Consider the following 15,792-nt stretch of genomic DNA (forward strand, 5'->3'; position numbering starts at 1 on the left):
CTGCACTATTAAAAACTCCAGTAGTAAGCAATGATTATGATGATCATGAATAATAAAATACCTAACAATATACCAAGCTCTGTATTGCGTATAGTTCATATAATTGTAATGAGCATATCAAGTAGTTTAATTTTTTTTAATTTTCTGGTTAAAAAATTTAGAAGTTCCTTGCTAGCCTAAGAAAATCAAACGACTGGATTTTTAAAAAGTATTCATTCTGCCGTTTTGACTCGATGTGTTAACGGCTGATGCAAAACAGAAACTGATATTAAAAAACTAATAACTTTGAAAATTAATTTGTATACAGGAAGACAGTTTTTTTATAACCTGTTTCTTATAATCAGTTAATAGATAAAATAATTAATGAAGTGGAAAATAGATAATACATGTATATAAATAACTTACAAATGAATGGGATTTATAATGAGTGCTAATGTTGAACAAAGAAAAACGCCTTACTGTCATTCTTCAGTTTAGTTTTGACACTACTGGAAGTCGTAACAATCTTTTTTAAGAATTACCATATCTGCTAAAAGGTTTTTATCATTCTTGGTTGCTCTTTTCTATTATCAAAAAGGAAAAGTACGAACTGTACTAGTAGGATAAAAGAAGGGTTTGGCATAATTTTACGGAAACTAATTCTACTGTTATAATTTATGTTTAACGTGTTTGATGACCAAGGTTCTGTAGTTCTAGAGTAGTGGTTCTCAACCTTTTTTCTGCTGCGGCACATTTTAAACGATTTCGAAATTTGGCGGCACTTAAAGAAAAAAATAAAAACTATTGTCTTATTACAACACACTGAATAAATATAGTTTATGACAAATTGTTAAATATGCAAATTAAACTAATACATACTACAAAATAACTAAACTTTATTACGTGATTAAATTAAAAGCTAATAATTAAAATATTTTTAATGCGAAATTTGAACTTGATGTTTTTTGATAATTTCATTTATATTTGGTCGTAAAAATGACAATGCTACTCTCATATCGTCTTCTACATTTAACAATCTTGATCTTTTTTTAGTTTTAATGTTGGCTAATGCTCAAAAATCCGAATTCACACAAATAAGATGTGGAAAATTGTAATAAAATGTATAAAGCTTTTTTGGCCATGATTGGATACTCGCATCTGATGTTAATCCAAAATGAATTAATCGATTCTTCTGAATGTTTTAAAATTAAATCTCGATTACTGGAAAGCAAAATAAGTTCTTCCTCTTCATTCAAAGTTAAGTCAAATACAGAAGTGTCCGTAATGAGAAATGGATTACGAACCCGATCAAACTTCTTAATATCTAATTTTGGGAAATAATGAACAATTCTCTCCACTAACGCTGTCAAATGATCAAGAACAATTACTTTAATTGTTTTATAACTGTCTTTAGGGACCGACTCAAACTTTTCTAAATTGCCTTCTTGAGCTTTATTTTTCTATAAAGTTATTTGTTTTTTGAGTCCCACCAGCTTATCGGTTGAGTTTAAGATATTTTCATTAGGCCCTTGCATACTTGAATTGATGTTGTTAAAAATAACAAAAATGTCTGATAAGTAAGCCAGTTTAGTGCAACGTATTTTATCTTCCAACAGTTTTACAAATTCATGATTTTTATTTTGTTCAAAAAAAATTTTCATTTCATCTTTTAATTTCAGAACACGAGATAAAACTTTTCCTCTGGACAACCATCTTACTTCTGTATGGAGTAATAAAGATTCGTACTTGGCTTCCATTGCTTGGCATAATTCTTTAAATAATCTACTTTTTAATGGTCTAGATTTGATATAATTAACCATTTTTACACATTGTTCCAGAACTATTTTTAAATCTGATGGCAAACATTTTGTTACAAGTGCTTCTCGATGCAAAAAACAACGGGTAACTAATATATTTTCATTTAATTCTTTAACACGTGCAACAAATCCTTTTATATGTCCAGCCATAGCTGGAGCACCATCTATGCAAATTCCAATACATGTCTTCCAAGAAACTTTAATTTCTTCTAAATATGAATTGATTACATTAAAAATATGTTTACCGGTTGTAAAATCAGATAACTCTCGACAACATAAAAATTGATTAATAATATCATTTTCGTGAATAAACCTAACAAATGCAATTAATTGAGAATTTCCTGTAATATCGGTTGTTTCATCTATTTGTATAGCAAAATTCGAATTTGCAAGAGTTTTTGCAGTATTCTGCTCAATATTTTCAGACAAGTCTTTTATCCTGCGATGTATTGTATCATTTGAAAGGGGTATTTTGGAAATTTCAATATCAGCAGATCCACCGATCATTGTTTTAACAATTTTACGACACGCAGGTAATATAATTTCTTCTGCCAAATTATGAGGCTTTAATTTTACTGCAATCAATTCAGCGATTTCATAAGAAGCGACTTGAGCCTTTTCAGACACACATAATTGTTTTTTTAAATTTTTTCCTTGCTTAAGTTTTGATGATAAATAACTTTCAAAGTAGCTTTTCTCTTTTGTTGAAAGCGAAGGATGGTTAGTCACCGAGTGACGTTGAAGTTTGCTAGGAACCGTAGCACTGTTTGATAATTTAAAACCGCATATTACACACTCGGGAACAACTATGTCATTTTCCATTGACGAGGTAAATCCAAATTTTAAAAAATCATCATTATATTTCCGAGGGACAACGTACTTTTTTGAGAAAGGTGTATATTTACTTGTTTCGGGGGTTGGTTCATTAACTTGGTCGTGAACGTCATCATTATCTCTATTTTCATCATTACACTTTTTTCTTTTTATCCATTTGTCCATTTTTAGAAGGTTCTGAAAATATAAAAAAAAAATATTGTCGAAAATTTAAAAAAAAATGGTTCAAATATAACATTTGAATTTATAATTATCAAAATGATGCGATAACTTGTAATTTATGAATATGGAAAATTTAACCTTTCTGAAATCGTATAACTTTCACTCAAATACAATTTTCCGTAAATAAAAATTAAATTTTATGTGAATAAATGCGGACACTGTATGCGTGCAGCAATTCAGCACATAAGCTCGGGATTTTTTGAGAGATGTGTACATAGAGAACGTATTCAATCACAGTAGTATTTCGTAGAGTGCGATAAAAACAAAAAGGAAACGTTGTAAATCAATGGATATGTGTACTGCAAAGTTAATAAGTTTACAAATTTATAATTTGAAACTATATGCAAATTAATTAATAATAAACCGAATAATAACGTTTGCTAATTTTAACGAAATAAAAGGTGCAGTAACTACTATGCAACACCTTGTAAATTCCAACTATCACTAAAACAACACGTTTATACGCAGAAATGACAAGCGTGCGCCAACTGAAGACAATTCCTATTGCAATGCATGCCACTTCATCACAATTCGGCACTAAGAAAAAAGGCCTTGCAAAGTAAATAATAAAATAATTTTTTTTTGTGGATTTAAATATATATTCATGTTAAATATATTTTTATTTTTTTAAAATAATTTTTTAATATTAACATTATTATATATTTACAAAATTTGGCGGCACACTTTTAAAATTTGGCGGCACACAAAAGTGCCGCGGCACAGGGGTTGAGAATCACTGTTCTTGAGCATCCTGACCCGTTAGGGGAAGACATCCTCCAAGTGACGGTTTCGGTCACCCCGCCAACCCCTCGGTTGAAAGTTACTAGTTTATTTAATGATATCTGAATAAGTAGCCTATCTGCCGATTTACTTTTAAAAATAAAAACTCGTGCGGGAACCGCTATGAATTTTTTTGTGAAAGTTTGATCTAATGGAAAATATAAAATTTTGTATTTATTTTCAGTTACAAAATTTACTATGATATAATCATAAAATTAAGACTAATGAAAGGAATTTAAGATTATTTTCACAATGCTATCACTAAAATTATTATTAAATTTTGATTCATAATATTGATTCGAAAGACCCAAATTTGCGCAACGAATCACGGCCTTCTTAGGGTAAAATAGACTAAGCATAGCAATAAAATCTATTAAATCCTGAAGTTTATATAATATCTTTTACAAGGAAAGGAGTTGAAGGATCAAGAACTTTTCACTTTTAGTTTCTCTATGCAACGCCTTTCATTTGAAATCCGAGGTACTATATAATAAGGGAGTTGGAACATTATTAGGGGAGTGAAAATGTGATTGAAATCAAATATATATATATTTTTTTTTTTGTCTTCAGTCATTTGATTGGTTTGATGCAGCTCTCCAAGATTCCCTATCTAGTGCTAGTTGTTTCATTTCAGTATACCCTCAACATCCTACATCCCCAACAATTTGTTTTACATACTCCAAACGTGGCCTGCCTACACAATTTTTCCCTTCAACCTGTCCTTCCAATATTAAAGCGACTATTCCAGGATGCCTTAGTATGTGGCCTATAAGTCTGTCTCTTCTTTTAAATATATTTTTCCAAATGCTTCTTTCTTCATCTATTTGCCGCAATACCTCTTCATTTGTCACTTTATCCACCCATCTGATTTTTAACATTCTCCTATAGCACCGCATTTCAAAAGCTTCTAATCTTTTCTTCTCAGATACTCCGTTCGTCCAAGTTTCACTTCCATATAAAGCGACACTCCAAACATACACTTTCAAAAATCTTTTCCTGACATTTAAATTCATTTTTGATGCAAACAAATTATATTTCATACTGAAGGCTCGTTTAGCTTGTGCTATTCGGCATATTATATCGCTCCTGCTTCGTCCATCTTTAGTAATTTTACTTCCCAAATAACAAAATTCTTCTACCTCCATAATCTTTTCTCCTCCTATTTTCACATTCAGTGGTCCATCTTTGTTATTTCTACTACATTTCATTACTTTTGTTTTGTTCTTGTTTATTTTCATGCGATAGTTTTTGCGTAGACACTTCATCTATGCCGTTCATTGTTTCTTCTAAATACTTTTTACTCTCGGCTAGAATTACTATATCATCAGCAAATCGTAGCATCTTTATGTTTTCAGCTTGTACTGTTACTCCGCATCTAAATTGTTCTTTAACATCATTAACTGCTAGTTCCATGTAAAGATTAAAAAGTAACGGCGATAGGGAACATCCTTGTCGGACTCCCTTTCTTATTACGGCTTCTTTCTTATGTTCTTCAATTGTTATTGTTGCTGTTTGGTTCCTGTACATGTTAGCAATTGTTCTTCTATCTCTGTATTTGAACCCTAATTTTTTTAAAATGCTGAACATTTTATTCCAGTCTACGTTATCGAAAGCCTTTTCTAGGTCTATAAACGCCAAGTATGTTGGTTTGTTTTTCTTTAATCTTCCTTCTACTATTAATCTGAGGCCTAAAATTGCTTCCCTTGTCCCTATACTTTTCCTGAAACCAAATTGGTCTTCTCCTAACACTTCTTCCACTCTCCTCTCAATTCTTATGTATAAACTTCTACTTAAGATTTTTGATGCATGACTAGTTAAACTAATTGTTCTGTATTCTTCACATTTATCTGCTCCTGCTTTCTTTGGTATCATAACTATAACACTTTTTTTGAAGTCTGATGGAAATTCCCCATTTTCATAAATATTACACACCAGTTTGTATAATCTATCAATCGCTTCCTCACCTGCACTGCGCAGTATTTTTACAGGTATTCCGTCTATTTCAGGAGCCTTTCTGCCATTTAAATCGTTTAATGCTCTCTTAAATTCAGATCTCAGTATTGTATCTCCCATTTCATCCTCCTCAACTTCCTCTTCTTCCTCTATAACACCGTTTTCTAATTCATTTCCTCCGTATAACTCTTCAATATATTCCACCCATCTCATATATATATATGTATATATATATATATATATATATATATATAATAAGATAACGGGATATAGTTATTATAAAAAAAAATTAAATATTTAAGCTTTATCAACGAAATAGAAAGATATTAATTTAAGCAATTCAGGTAACTTAAAAAATAAAATTATTTGAACTATGCAAAACTTGCAGAGCATTTATTCTTGTTTAAACAGTATATATATATATATATATACTCGTGTGTGTGTGTGTGTGAAAACGTTAGAGAAATAAATATAAACTTAATCTTATACGGAGACACGTTATAATGATAAACATATCTTGTAATGGAACTAAATTAAAATTATGTTATACAGGGTGAGTCTCAAAATAAAATTGAGTTTTATTTCTTTAATTTAAAATAAAATTAAAATAATTAAAATAAAAATTTAAAAAAAAATCAGTAAAAAGACATGGTTAAGATTGTCGATTCATTTTATTTTTTTACAAATAAAGAGGGAAAAGGAGGAAATAAAATTTCCAGCATCAATGGCTTAAATTTTACGGCGTATATGGCAATTTTAATTGCCATTTACGCCGTAAAATTTAAAGAAATAAAAATGAAAGCCGTAATTTTTTTTATAAATTTGAGAATAGATCATCTTTAAAAAAATTAATATAATTACTAAAAGTTAAAATGAATTTATAAAATTCATTTTATTCTTTCCGATTCTACTTCGTTCAAAACTCAGTAAGATGTGTTTATAGCTAGTATAAACTAGATCCGTAAGAAAACGAAAAAAATTATAAAGATGAAAATTCTGCAGTAACTCATTGTTTTTGTCGTTAACCGAATTCCAATAAAATCTCCTCATGAGAAGTTCAACCTAGTTTAATAGCCTATGTCTCTACAATAAACGAATTGACCTTTAGTGGATATATATAATTCGGTTTCAGCATTTAATTAAATAAATAAATATAAAGTGTGTCGAAATTTTAAGAGGAAATAAAGCCGGTTTAAACCATTCGGAAATTCAGAATCAATATAATTTGTTAGGGAAGAAAACTTGAACGCTTTGTACTTCCTACATTTCTTCTGATGAGAATAGCAAGTATTCAGCTGAAAGCAACAAAAGAAGTTAGTTTGTTTTACCTTTTAATCGCAACGGCTGAAATTTGGTTTACTTTTCTGCTTCACTCCTCACTCACCTAAATTAGACTTCACTTTTTTTTTTTGTAATTCCCATCTACATAGTTGAATCTAAGCCTTCTTATCATAGATTTTCGTAATAGAATTTTTTTTCTAGATTCTTACAATTTTACTAGATATTTTACAAGTATTAAAAAAGTTATAGGTAAAACTAAAGCGAAGTTTAGATTTTAACCAAGATTATTTTCAGAAAAAATACTCATCGACTACGTCAAAAAAAATTATGTACTTTAAAACTTAAATATACAATTTTTAATCGGGTTTTATTTATTTACTTTCTTTAAACTAAATAAGTTATTAATTTAGAAACTTTTTAAGACTAATTATTTTAATTAATATAATAGGTCAGAGGAGAACGAAGCTTGTAACTTTATTAACTATGATATTCATTCTAATAACAGCGAGTTTGATTCTTCGTCGGTAAAGTATTAAGCTTATCTCTCTCGATTATAATATACAAGAGGGTTTAAAAAAAATTGCCGGTTTGAAAGAGGATTAGTTTTCTACATTTTACTAATGGCCGGTGGTACTTTGTATAGCCTACTGCTCTGTATACATACATATATATATATATATATATATAATGTGACGATAGATAGAAGCACTGCTTACCCCGATAGCTTTAATGGGGGATGCTGAATAATTCATTAATTCCTCCTGTATGAGGAGGGGTCGAGTTCAACATGTGACCTATCCAACATACCCCTTAAATTCCCCTTGCCTTACTGAATCGTTCTGCTACTCGGTGTCTCCATTACGTTACACCCGTATGGTTGACCCCAGTATATTTTAATTAAACCGTCGCTAAGTTTTTTCTTTTATTAAGTGACTGGGAAACGCTAAAGTATCTTTATACATGTCATATAAAATGTATGAAAATGAGCAAGTTTCAACTGAAGTTGAAAAATTATTTTAGCTTTTTTTTCTTCATAAATAATCGGTGTTCATAAATACGTTTTCATCAAAATGAAATAAAAAAAGATTTACTCATAAAGCTAAAACGTATAATTAATCAATAAAAAAAATACACAGCGTATATAAAGCAAATCAGTAAAGTTGAGCGTAACCCATTCTATGTATATAAAATATATAGATCAAGAGATTAAATCTTCTACAAAAATAAATGTAAAAAGAGATCAGCTAGAGTTACGTAAACGACTAATTTAAGTATGAATTTATAAAGATTCGCTCATCAGTAATTTTTTCTTGAATCAAAAATATATAAAAAAATTACTGGTTTAAAACTTTTTAGGAGCCGGATTGGTCGTAGGAATAGAATTATCCATTACTGCTGAGTACATCGAACATAATGGACATGTATCTCTTTATTTCGCTGTATTCCCTGTGTTTTTATCATTAAATTACGAACAAAACATATTTTAATATCTATAAAAAACAAGATTTTCACACATAAAAATCAAATTAAAAATTCAGCTCGTTTACTTTAAGAAGTACGGGAGAAACAATTTGTTTCATCCATTCGGTATAAATGTTTTTAGATTTCCTTCTTTTTATTTTTCAATTAATTCCTAGTTTTCTTATGTGTATTTTCTGAAAAAAATAAAGAATACATTTTTTTTTCAAATTTACAAGCCGATATTAAAGTATGAAAAAGGCTGCATATTTCAAACTGAGGGATGCTAGGGAGTAGAAGCAAGTGGAAATCTACACAGGTACAAAATTACCTCTTATGGTGTTTTTGAAGAACTTTCCGCCGTCATGGATCCCACACATTGAAGTAAACTTAGTTTTCTAAAAAGGAAGATGGACATATGGCACGTGATTTTTATTTAAGAGTTAAAAAGAAAAACGAAAAGAAATACCATTTTTTGATAAATGCCTTCGTTTTCGAGTTTCAAGCAATCAAAGGTGCAAAAAAGGAAAAATCACGGTAGTAATAAAACGAGATAAAACGCCCAGTAGTAAGGTTTTTATTTCGTATTTCCTTCATAATTACATCCAATAACAAACTGTATAAACAGTTAATTTAGTATTATTGATCCAAGCGATTATAACAACAGCATTCACAATATATAATTTTAAATATAAGTTAAATGTTTTGGTCCTAATGGTATAATAATATCCTTAAAAAAAAATATTGAAAAGTTAAACGATTAAAACATTTTGAAATTTAAAAAATATATTACAAATGTAGAGTAGTAAATTAAATCAGTTGTTACATTAAAATAATTTAATTTTTATTACGTTACAACATTATTAACTTCTCATTTTGGCTTCTTACTTCAACATACAAGTACAGTATCTGATTGTCTTTAAATTAATTAAGTATTGGAGAATTAAATTTAGATGGTTTCTTTGTTCTCTAGAGTAAATATAATCTTCGTTTATTCATTACCTTTATCAGATAACAACAATGCATCGTTTGAGTGAAATCGAAAGAATAAACCTGTTGATGTATTGTTGCGGCGATACTATATAGGCTTTACAAGAGGTATGTGATTTATTTAATAATAAATGTCAGAACAGAGAACCAATAAGTAAATCAACAGTGATCATGGCAATAAAATGATTTGAAGAAACGATACTCTAAGAAATCATTCTCGCACCTGGAGAGCAAAAACTGCCACTAATGATGCAAAATCATTAGATATGTTGAAGACATTTTTCGAGGACCCTCGTTCAACGATTATGGAGTTTATATACATATATAAAAATCTATAATAGTAATAATAATATTTATCTTATAAATATGTTAATCAAAATATAATGTCAGTTTGATAAAGATTTGTTTGACATGACATATAATTGATTGAAAACGTAATTGTGTACCCATTTTATACGTAATAATAATAATTTTCCTTTCTTATGAGGGATAAATTTATGATTTTAAAAGGTGACCTTTATTTATTCGTATAAATTCTTATCTACCTGTACATATTGATCGGTACATAGAATCAGCTAAGCATCCTCTATTCTTTGTTTTATTTCTTAGTTCTCATTTTTAACGTTCCTAAATATAATAATTCTGTTGAAAACAAACAGTAAGTAGTAAAAATTGAAATATCTGTTCCAAATTTCAGACAACTAATTATGTACAGTTTCCAGATACTCGTTCATGTAATTCTTTTCTACTTGCATGATAGTTCCTAACATTTATTATGTGTAGATCTAACATTTTATGAAAGTAAAATTATGGAATCAAGATAACAGTCTGAGTAACATATGCAAATTAAAATATTACATTGAAAGTTGTCCAAATAAAAGATATTTGCACAATATTAAAAAGTATTTATAGGTAGGTACATAATGTTTCTTCTTGAATTTAAAAGTATATGAAAAATGTATACCTACCGTGAAATTGAATTATAATTTTTTTAAGTTATAATTATAAACAGCATAATGTGGAATTTTAACATTGTATATAGTAAAAAAATATATTTTTAAAATAATAAAACCTTCGTTAAATTGAAAACACAGAGGTTTTTGTTTGTCTTTTTGTCAAATTTTCATTCATACAAGTTTGAATTTGAGGTGCTGTAAATTATTTGTCACCTTTCAGTTACGGGCAACTCGATTTTTAAACACTGCCTTTAAATGAACCCCTAAAAATTATACTACATTCAAATTTCCAAAAATAATTGTAATGATTGCTGATCAGCGTTGATACAATGAACTTATCTAATGGGTAGATAATGTAATACAGATTAAAGATAGAATTTCTATGGAATTAATTAAAAATAAAGTTTGAAGCAATTGGAAAATGAAACAATACTTAATGGTCAGTTTTTGATGATCAATTTACTTTTTTACTTAACTATTTTTACACATTTTCCAAGTTTCATAACTAACCCTGATTGAAAAAAAACAATACCTTGATATTTATAATTTTTATTTCACAAACATTTTTTCATGGTTAAAGATATCATAAATTATTGCAAATAAAAACTTAAATAATTGGGGAAAATTTTATTTCTGTAACTGTAAAATATCTGTGTTGGTTGCTCTGCTTGGATTTTTCTTGTATTGTAATGATGTATTTATTTAGAAGGTCAAAAACACACCCTCTGTTAAATTTTATCAGGGCTAGGAACGGTGGGGGCGACCGGAATCGTCACAAAGTGTCGATGTCTTCGCATACGAGGATTGGGATGTACATCAGTCTAGCTACAAAACTCTTACATTTAAAGAGTTAAACCATCTAAAAATATTTTTCAACGAGAAGCTTAAGATGTAAGTGGATTTACCTTAAAAATTTACTTTAGAATTTATTTTGATAAGAAAGGAAATCGTATATCGCATTTGTCAATTCGGCAAAATCCTATTTTGAAACTCTAATTTTTTTTTAAGTACATACCATATGAGTAAAATACATTTTATTCAGTCCACTGAAAAAGTAACATAGATAAATTACAAATGACCATTTTGTGACGACAAAATTCAACTCCTAAAGGTTTTCGTGGTTGTAAAGTTATCCACTACATAATATGTAAAACCGATCATAACGCTCAATTTCTGAATTTTTAATTCTGGCTGTTGAGTTATCAATATTCAGACAAGTAAGCTGCAAATAAATTTCCTAGTCTGTGCTTAGAACTTCTTTAGAAACCCCTAGAAATTTCCAGTTTCACAGGCTCACGTGGTCAGGAAACCTATAATGAGTATGAATGAAGAATGAGCTAGAAGTACTTTTTTTTTTTAATATACTCCGTTAAAATGTTACCCGGATTTCCCTACTCTTTGGGTTCAGGTTTTAACTACATTACTAAAATATGATTCACGTAATGATTTAAAATTTTGGTTGAGCAGAACGATATTTTTACGTTCCCTGAATAATATAAACCTTTAATTTTGATAATCGAAAATGGGATAGTAAAATTGCTTTTTTTACTATTAAGTGTAAAGTTAAAAATTTTAAAGGAAATAATTTTATAGCTTACAACTCAAAAAATCGATTGCATACTTTTTTAAGAGTAGGCAATCAGCTCTGTCCTCACTACCATGAGACTGTTTCTACATTATATTGTATCAGAACCAAATCTACTGAGGAAAAAGCTGATTTAACTGCCTCTGGTGTTAGAACTTTAAATGTATTAGTCTGGTTTTTCTTTGTTACTAATAATAAAAAAATATATTCTTATATATTGATAATTATTAATATCACGTTTGCCGAATGGCACTACACGTACTGCATGTCTTCTTGGAATTTAGAAACTGTTTTGAACAGAATTTTTAAGGAAATAATTATTGTTGTTGTGGTTTTGAATTTTTATGGGCATCGTCTGCTAAGGTCATTAGCCCTCGTCACATTCTTTAAAAGAAATTATTATCTCCATCAGGATCGTCATATCTAAGGGTGTAAAGGGCCCTTACATTTTATTTAAAAAACACTAACTTCACAATATACATTAAGACATAAAAGACAAGGACAATCACAAACACTTACGGGGTGTAAAGGGCCCCGATATTAACATTTGAGATAAGGTTCTCAAAAGACCATGAAATTAAAATTTCAACTTATCAATATTCCTTTTAGTTATAAATTACTTTTAATTTTGTACTAAATGTGGAAATACAATAAAAAAAATCTGGCTTTCTAAAATTAAGCACCCTTCTAAGAGAATCCCCAGCTTAGAAGTATTTAGTTAGGGGTGTCCGGCTAAAATAGGTTTTAATCATTTTCTTAATTAATAACCCTTTTTTTTTAATTTCAAGGTAATTTCTAGGAGTCAAGAGGATCGTATTTTTGGCAAGATTATTATATTTGTAGAATATCGTGTCAGAATATATAATGTCCAATTATCTAATAAAAAATTTCATCGAAATTGTCCTCTATGTACGCATATAATTTTTCTTTCTTCATCATATCTTTTTACAATTAATATAAGTAAACTGAATCTGATTAAGTTACTAGCTCAAAGGGAAGTGGTTTTCTTTCGAATTATATAAACACCGATCTTACTACAAATGTTATGAAGAAATCATCATAACCCTCGACTGTATATTAAAACATTTAAAAGTAGAACTATTGTATTCATTTTTACAGGCATTATTTTTTGGAATTTAATGTAAAATGCAATTTAATGGATTCAAAAAACGGTAGAAACAATATCTTACAAAATCTCTATTAGGATTTTTTTAATTTTCAACTATGTTGAAAACCCTTTTCGTTAACAAAACTTTTGTTAATTACATGTTCATAATGGATTTTAATAAACAATCTGAAAGGCCGAAAGTTAAATCAATACTACCTTTAAACAGTTATAAAAAATATTTTTCAACTTATTTTCGTGTATTTCTCTCCTTTTTATCAATAAGAACTAGTAACCATAGGAATAAAATATTTAAAAAATGTACGAATGCCGACGTAAAACTTAAAATTCTATAGTTCTAATCAGTTTATATTATTTCCTACATATAACTGTAAATTTACGGATTAGATAGGAAATTCAGCGATAAACTGTAGGCTATAAAATTTATTTTTATTTCAGATTACTTTATTTCAAATACTTACGTAAATATCTTCTGGAAAATTAAATGGTCTTGAAGGGAATAACACAGTAAACAGTGCCATAAATAAACGCATTCTCTTTACTTTCAGTATCCATAAAATACTATTTTATATATTTTTTTAGATTCTAAGTTTACGTAGAGAAGGGCGTTTGACCGTAAAATTCTTCGAATATCTCCTACCACCACTCAAAACAATTTAGAAAAAAATCATTTTTAATACCAAGGTTATATTATTTCAAGAATTACAGTACATAGGCCATTTTGTTTTAAAGCATTCATATAGTTTTGTACTTTATTACTACTACTACTACTACTACTAATATTATTATTATTTTATTATTTTTTTCTTTCCGTAGCGGAGAAAAAAGCTCTGCCAGCCGCCGTCAGGCCCGTACTGACGGCAGTGCGGGGCTCTCACACGCTAAAAAACCTTCCCTTCTACCATGCAGGGGCCGGATCTAAGCCATATGGTATGTACAGCCCCTGCATGTTCACCCAGGCACTCCACTATCCGAATCCGTGTGATCGGAAGGCGTCCCCAGGAGGCGATCGACGAACGACGACTCCGAGGAGCCCTCGCCGCCCACCTCCAGAAGCTGGCCTCCCTTGACCACCCGTCATCGAACTCCAAGCCTCCATAGATTCGCATCAACTCAGCTTGCCGTCGCCTCCACAACCGCTACATAACCTCTGATTCTCTGACCCCTCTGCCTGCGCGGTCGCTTCGGTCTTTCGAGGTAGTTCATTCAGCCAACCGGTTCAAATAATCAGCCCAACCCGCTGCACCAAGCCAACCAGGGCCGCAAACGTCGACTTAACATCCTGCTTAACTTCAGAACACGGTTTGACGAGAGAATCCAACAGCTCAGCTCGGGAACACAGATCTTCCAGGACAGTTGCAAATCCCGTGGTTAGCAGCTCCGGGCACACCTCCTGGATCCCACAGTTCTGGAGATCAGGACCAGAATCACCACCGGACTCAGCAGTCAAAGTCATAGAACTACCATCATCTGGACACGATCTCCGCTTGATGGCAGGCGAGGACGTTGCCGGCGGAGACAGCGATTTTTGTCGCTTAAGGCTAGATTTCCCTCCCACCACAAAACACTCTTCCATTTCAACTACACAACGGTTCGTGAGATCGGGACTGTCATCCCCCGAAGAAGAGTCTGAACCAGCGTACTCTGCTACAGCAATCCGGCGGGTTTCCAACCGAGTAACCCTATCTTCCTTCCGCTTACAACGCGTCTTCCGACCGGTATCCTCCGATACCACCTTCAACAGGCTCGAGCGGTGACCCTTCCTAGAAGGTAAACCAGTGCCTCTCACTGAGAGACCAGACTCAGAGTCACGAGACGAACATTTGCGAGGTCTACAACCCCGCAACGGCCTTCCCGCTCCCCTCGAAACCGGACGGCAGTCCTCTTCACTTTTCGGATCCTCAAAATCGGACATCAGAAGAAACGAACAGGATAACCCTCCAACGCCAGCAAAAAAGAAATAACAAACAGTTGTTGTAAATAAACTATGCAAATATATAGTTTTACCAACTAAAGTTGGCATAAAACGCCAGAAAATGTATATATATGTACAATATAATCTATCATTAATATAAGTAAATAATAAATAACACCCAAAACAACAAAATATAAAGATCAGAAACAGAAATGGTCGGTCACTGTCTTATTATTATTATTATTATTATTATTATTATTATTATTAACGTTCAATGTTTTGGCAAATCTAAAGGACAGCCTTAATTTTTTTAAATAATTTTATCTTTGGATTTTAATAGATTTTAATTGAATTTACAGTTTAAATTGCATGTAATATTGTTAAATAGTCCTTTCATCCAGAATTTTAATTCAATTTTTTAGATTAGAGAATAATTCTGTATTTTATAACGTATGAATATGTGTGCTTTGCTTGCGGGTGCGTGGACGTACATGTGAACATAAAATAAATTGTTGTTTTAGATATCCTTTTTTTTAATAATAATTTACAGCTTTAATTTGTCAAGCTATTGAAAGCAGAATATTTATGAAAATTGAAAATTTATATTTTATTTTGTAATTACTTTATTATAGCTTTAAAAAAATACTTTCGAGTATTGAATTATGTACTAATGATACAAAATAAAAAAAATAAAGAACAAAATAAAAGGTTCAAATTTAATATTCTAAAAATCTCTCTTTATAAAAGTGAAATGTATAAATTTAAAGAATTATGTATGTATTTAGAAAATATTTAAAAATTGCATGCATTTTAAGTTTGTCTAACAATATCATGACGTGAATAAGTACTGGATTTTTTTGTTATTAATTACTTAGTAAATATTCTAATGATTATTT

The 15,792-nt window shown here is 30.3% G+C and overlaps 1 protein-coding gene across 1 annotated transcript; it reads right to left on the minus strand.

Moving 5' to 3' along the window:
* Positions 1–660: 660 nt before the first annotated feature.
* Positions 661–14,557, minus strand: LOC142317237 (SCAN domain-containing protein 3-like). The gene is made up of 4 exons (XM_075357111.1): positions 14,372–14,557; positions 2,042–2,807; positions 1,726–1,960; positions 661–760 (listed from the first exon to the last, which is right to left on the minus strand). The coding sequence occupies exons 1-4, from the start codon at positions 14,555–14,557 to the stop codon at positions 661–663; spliced, it is 1,287 nt and encodes a 428-aa protein (XP_075213226.1).
* Between the last annotated feature and the right edge of the window lie 1,235 nt (positions 14,558–15,792).

The sequence above is a fragment of the Lycorma delicatula genome, chromosome 1 (assembly GCF_047948215.1).
Source record: "Lycorma delicatula isolate Av1 chromosome 1, ASM4794821v1, whole genome shotgun sequence".
NCBI lineage: Eukaryota > Metazoa > Arthropoda > Insecta > Hemiptera > Fulgoridae > Lycorma > Lycorma delicatula.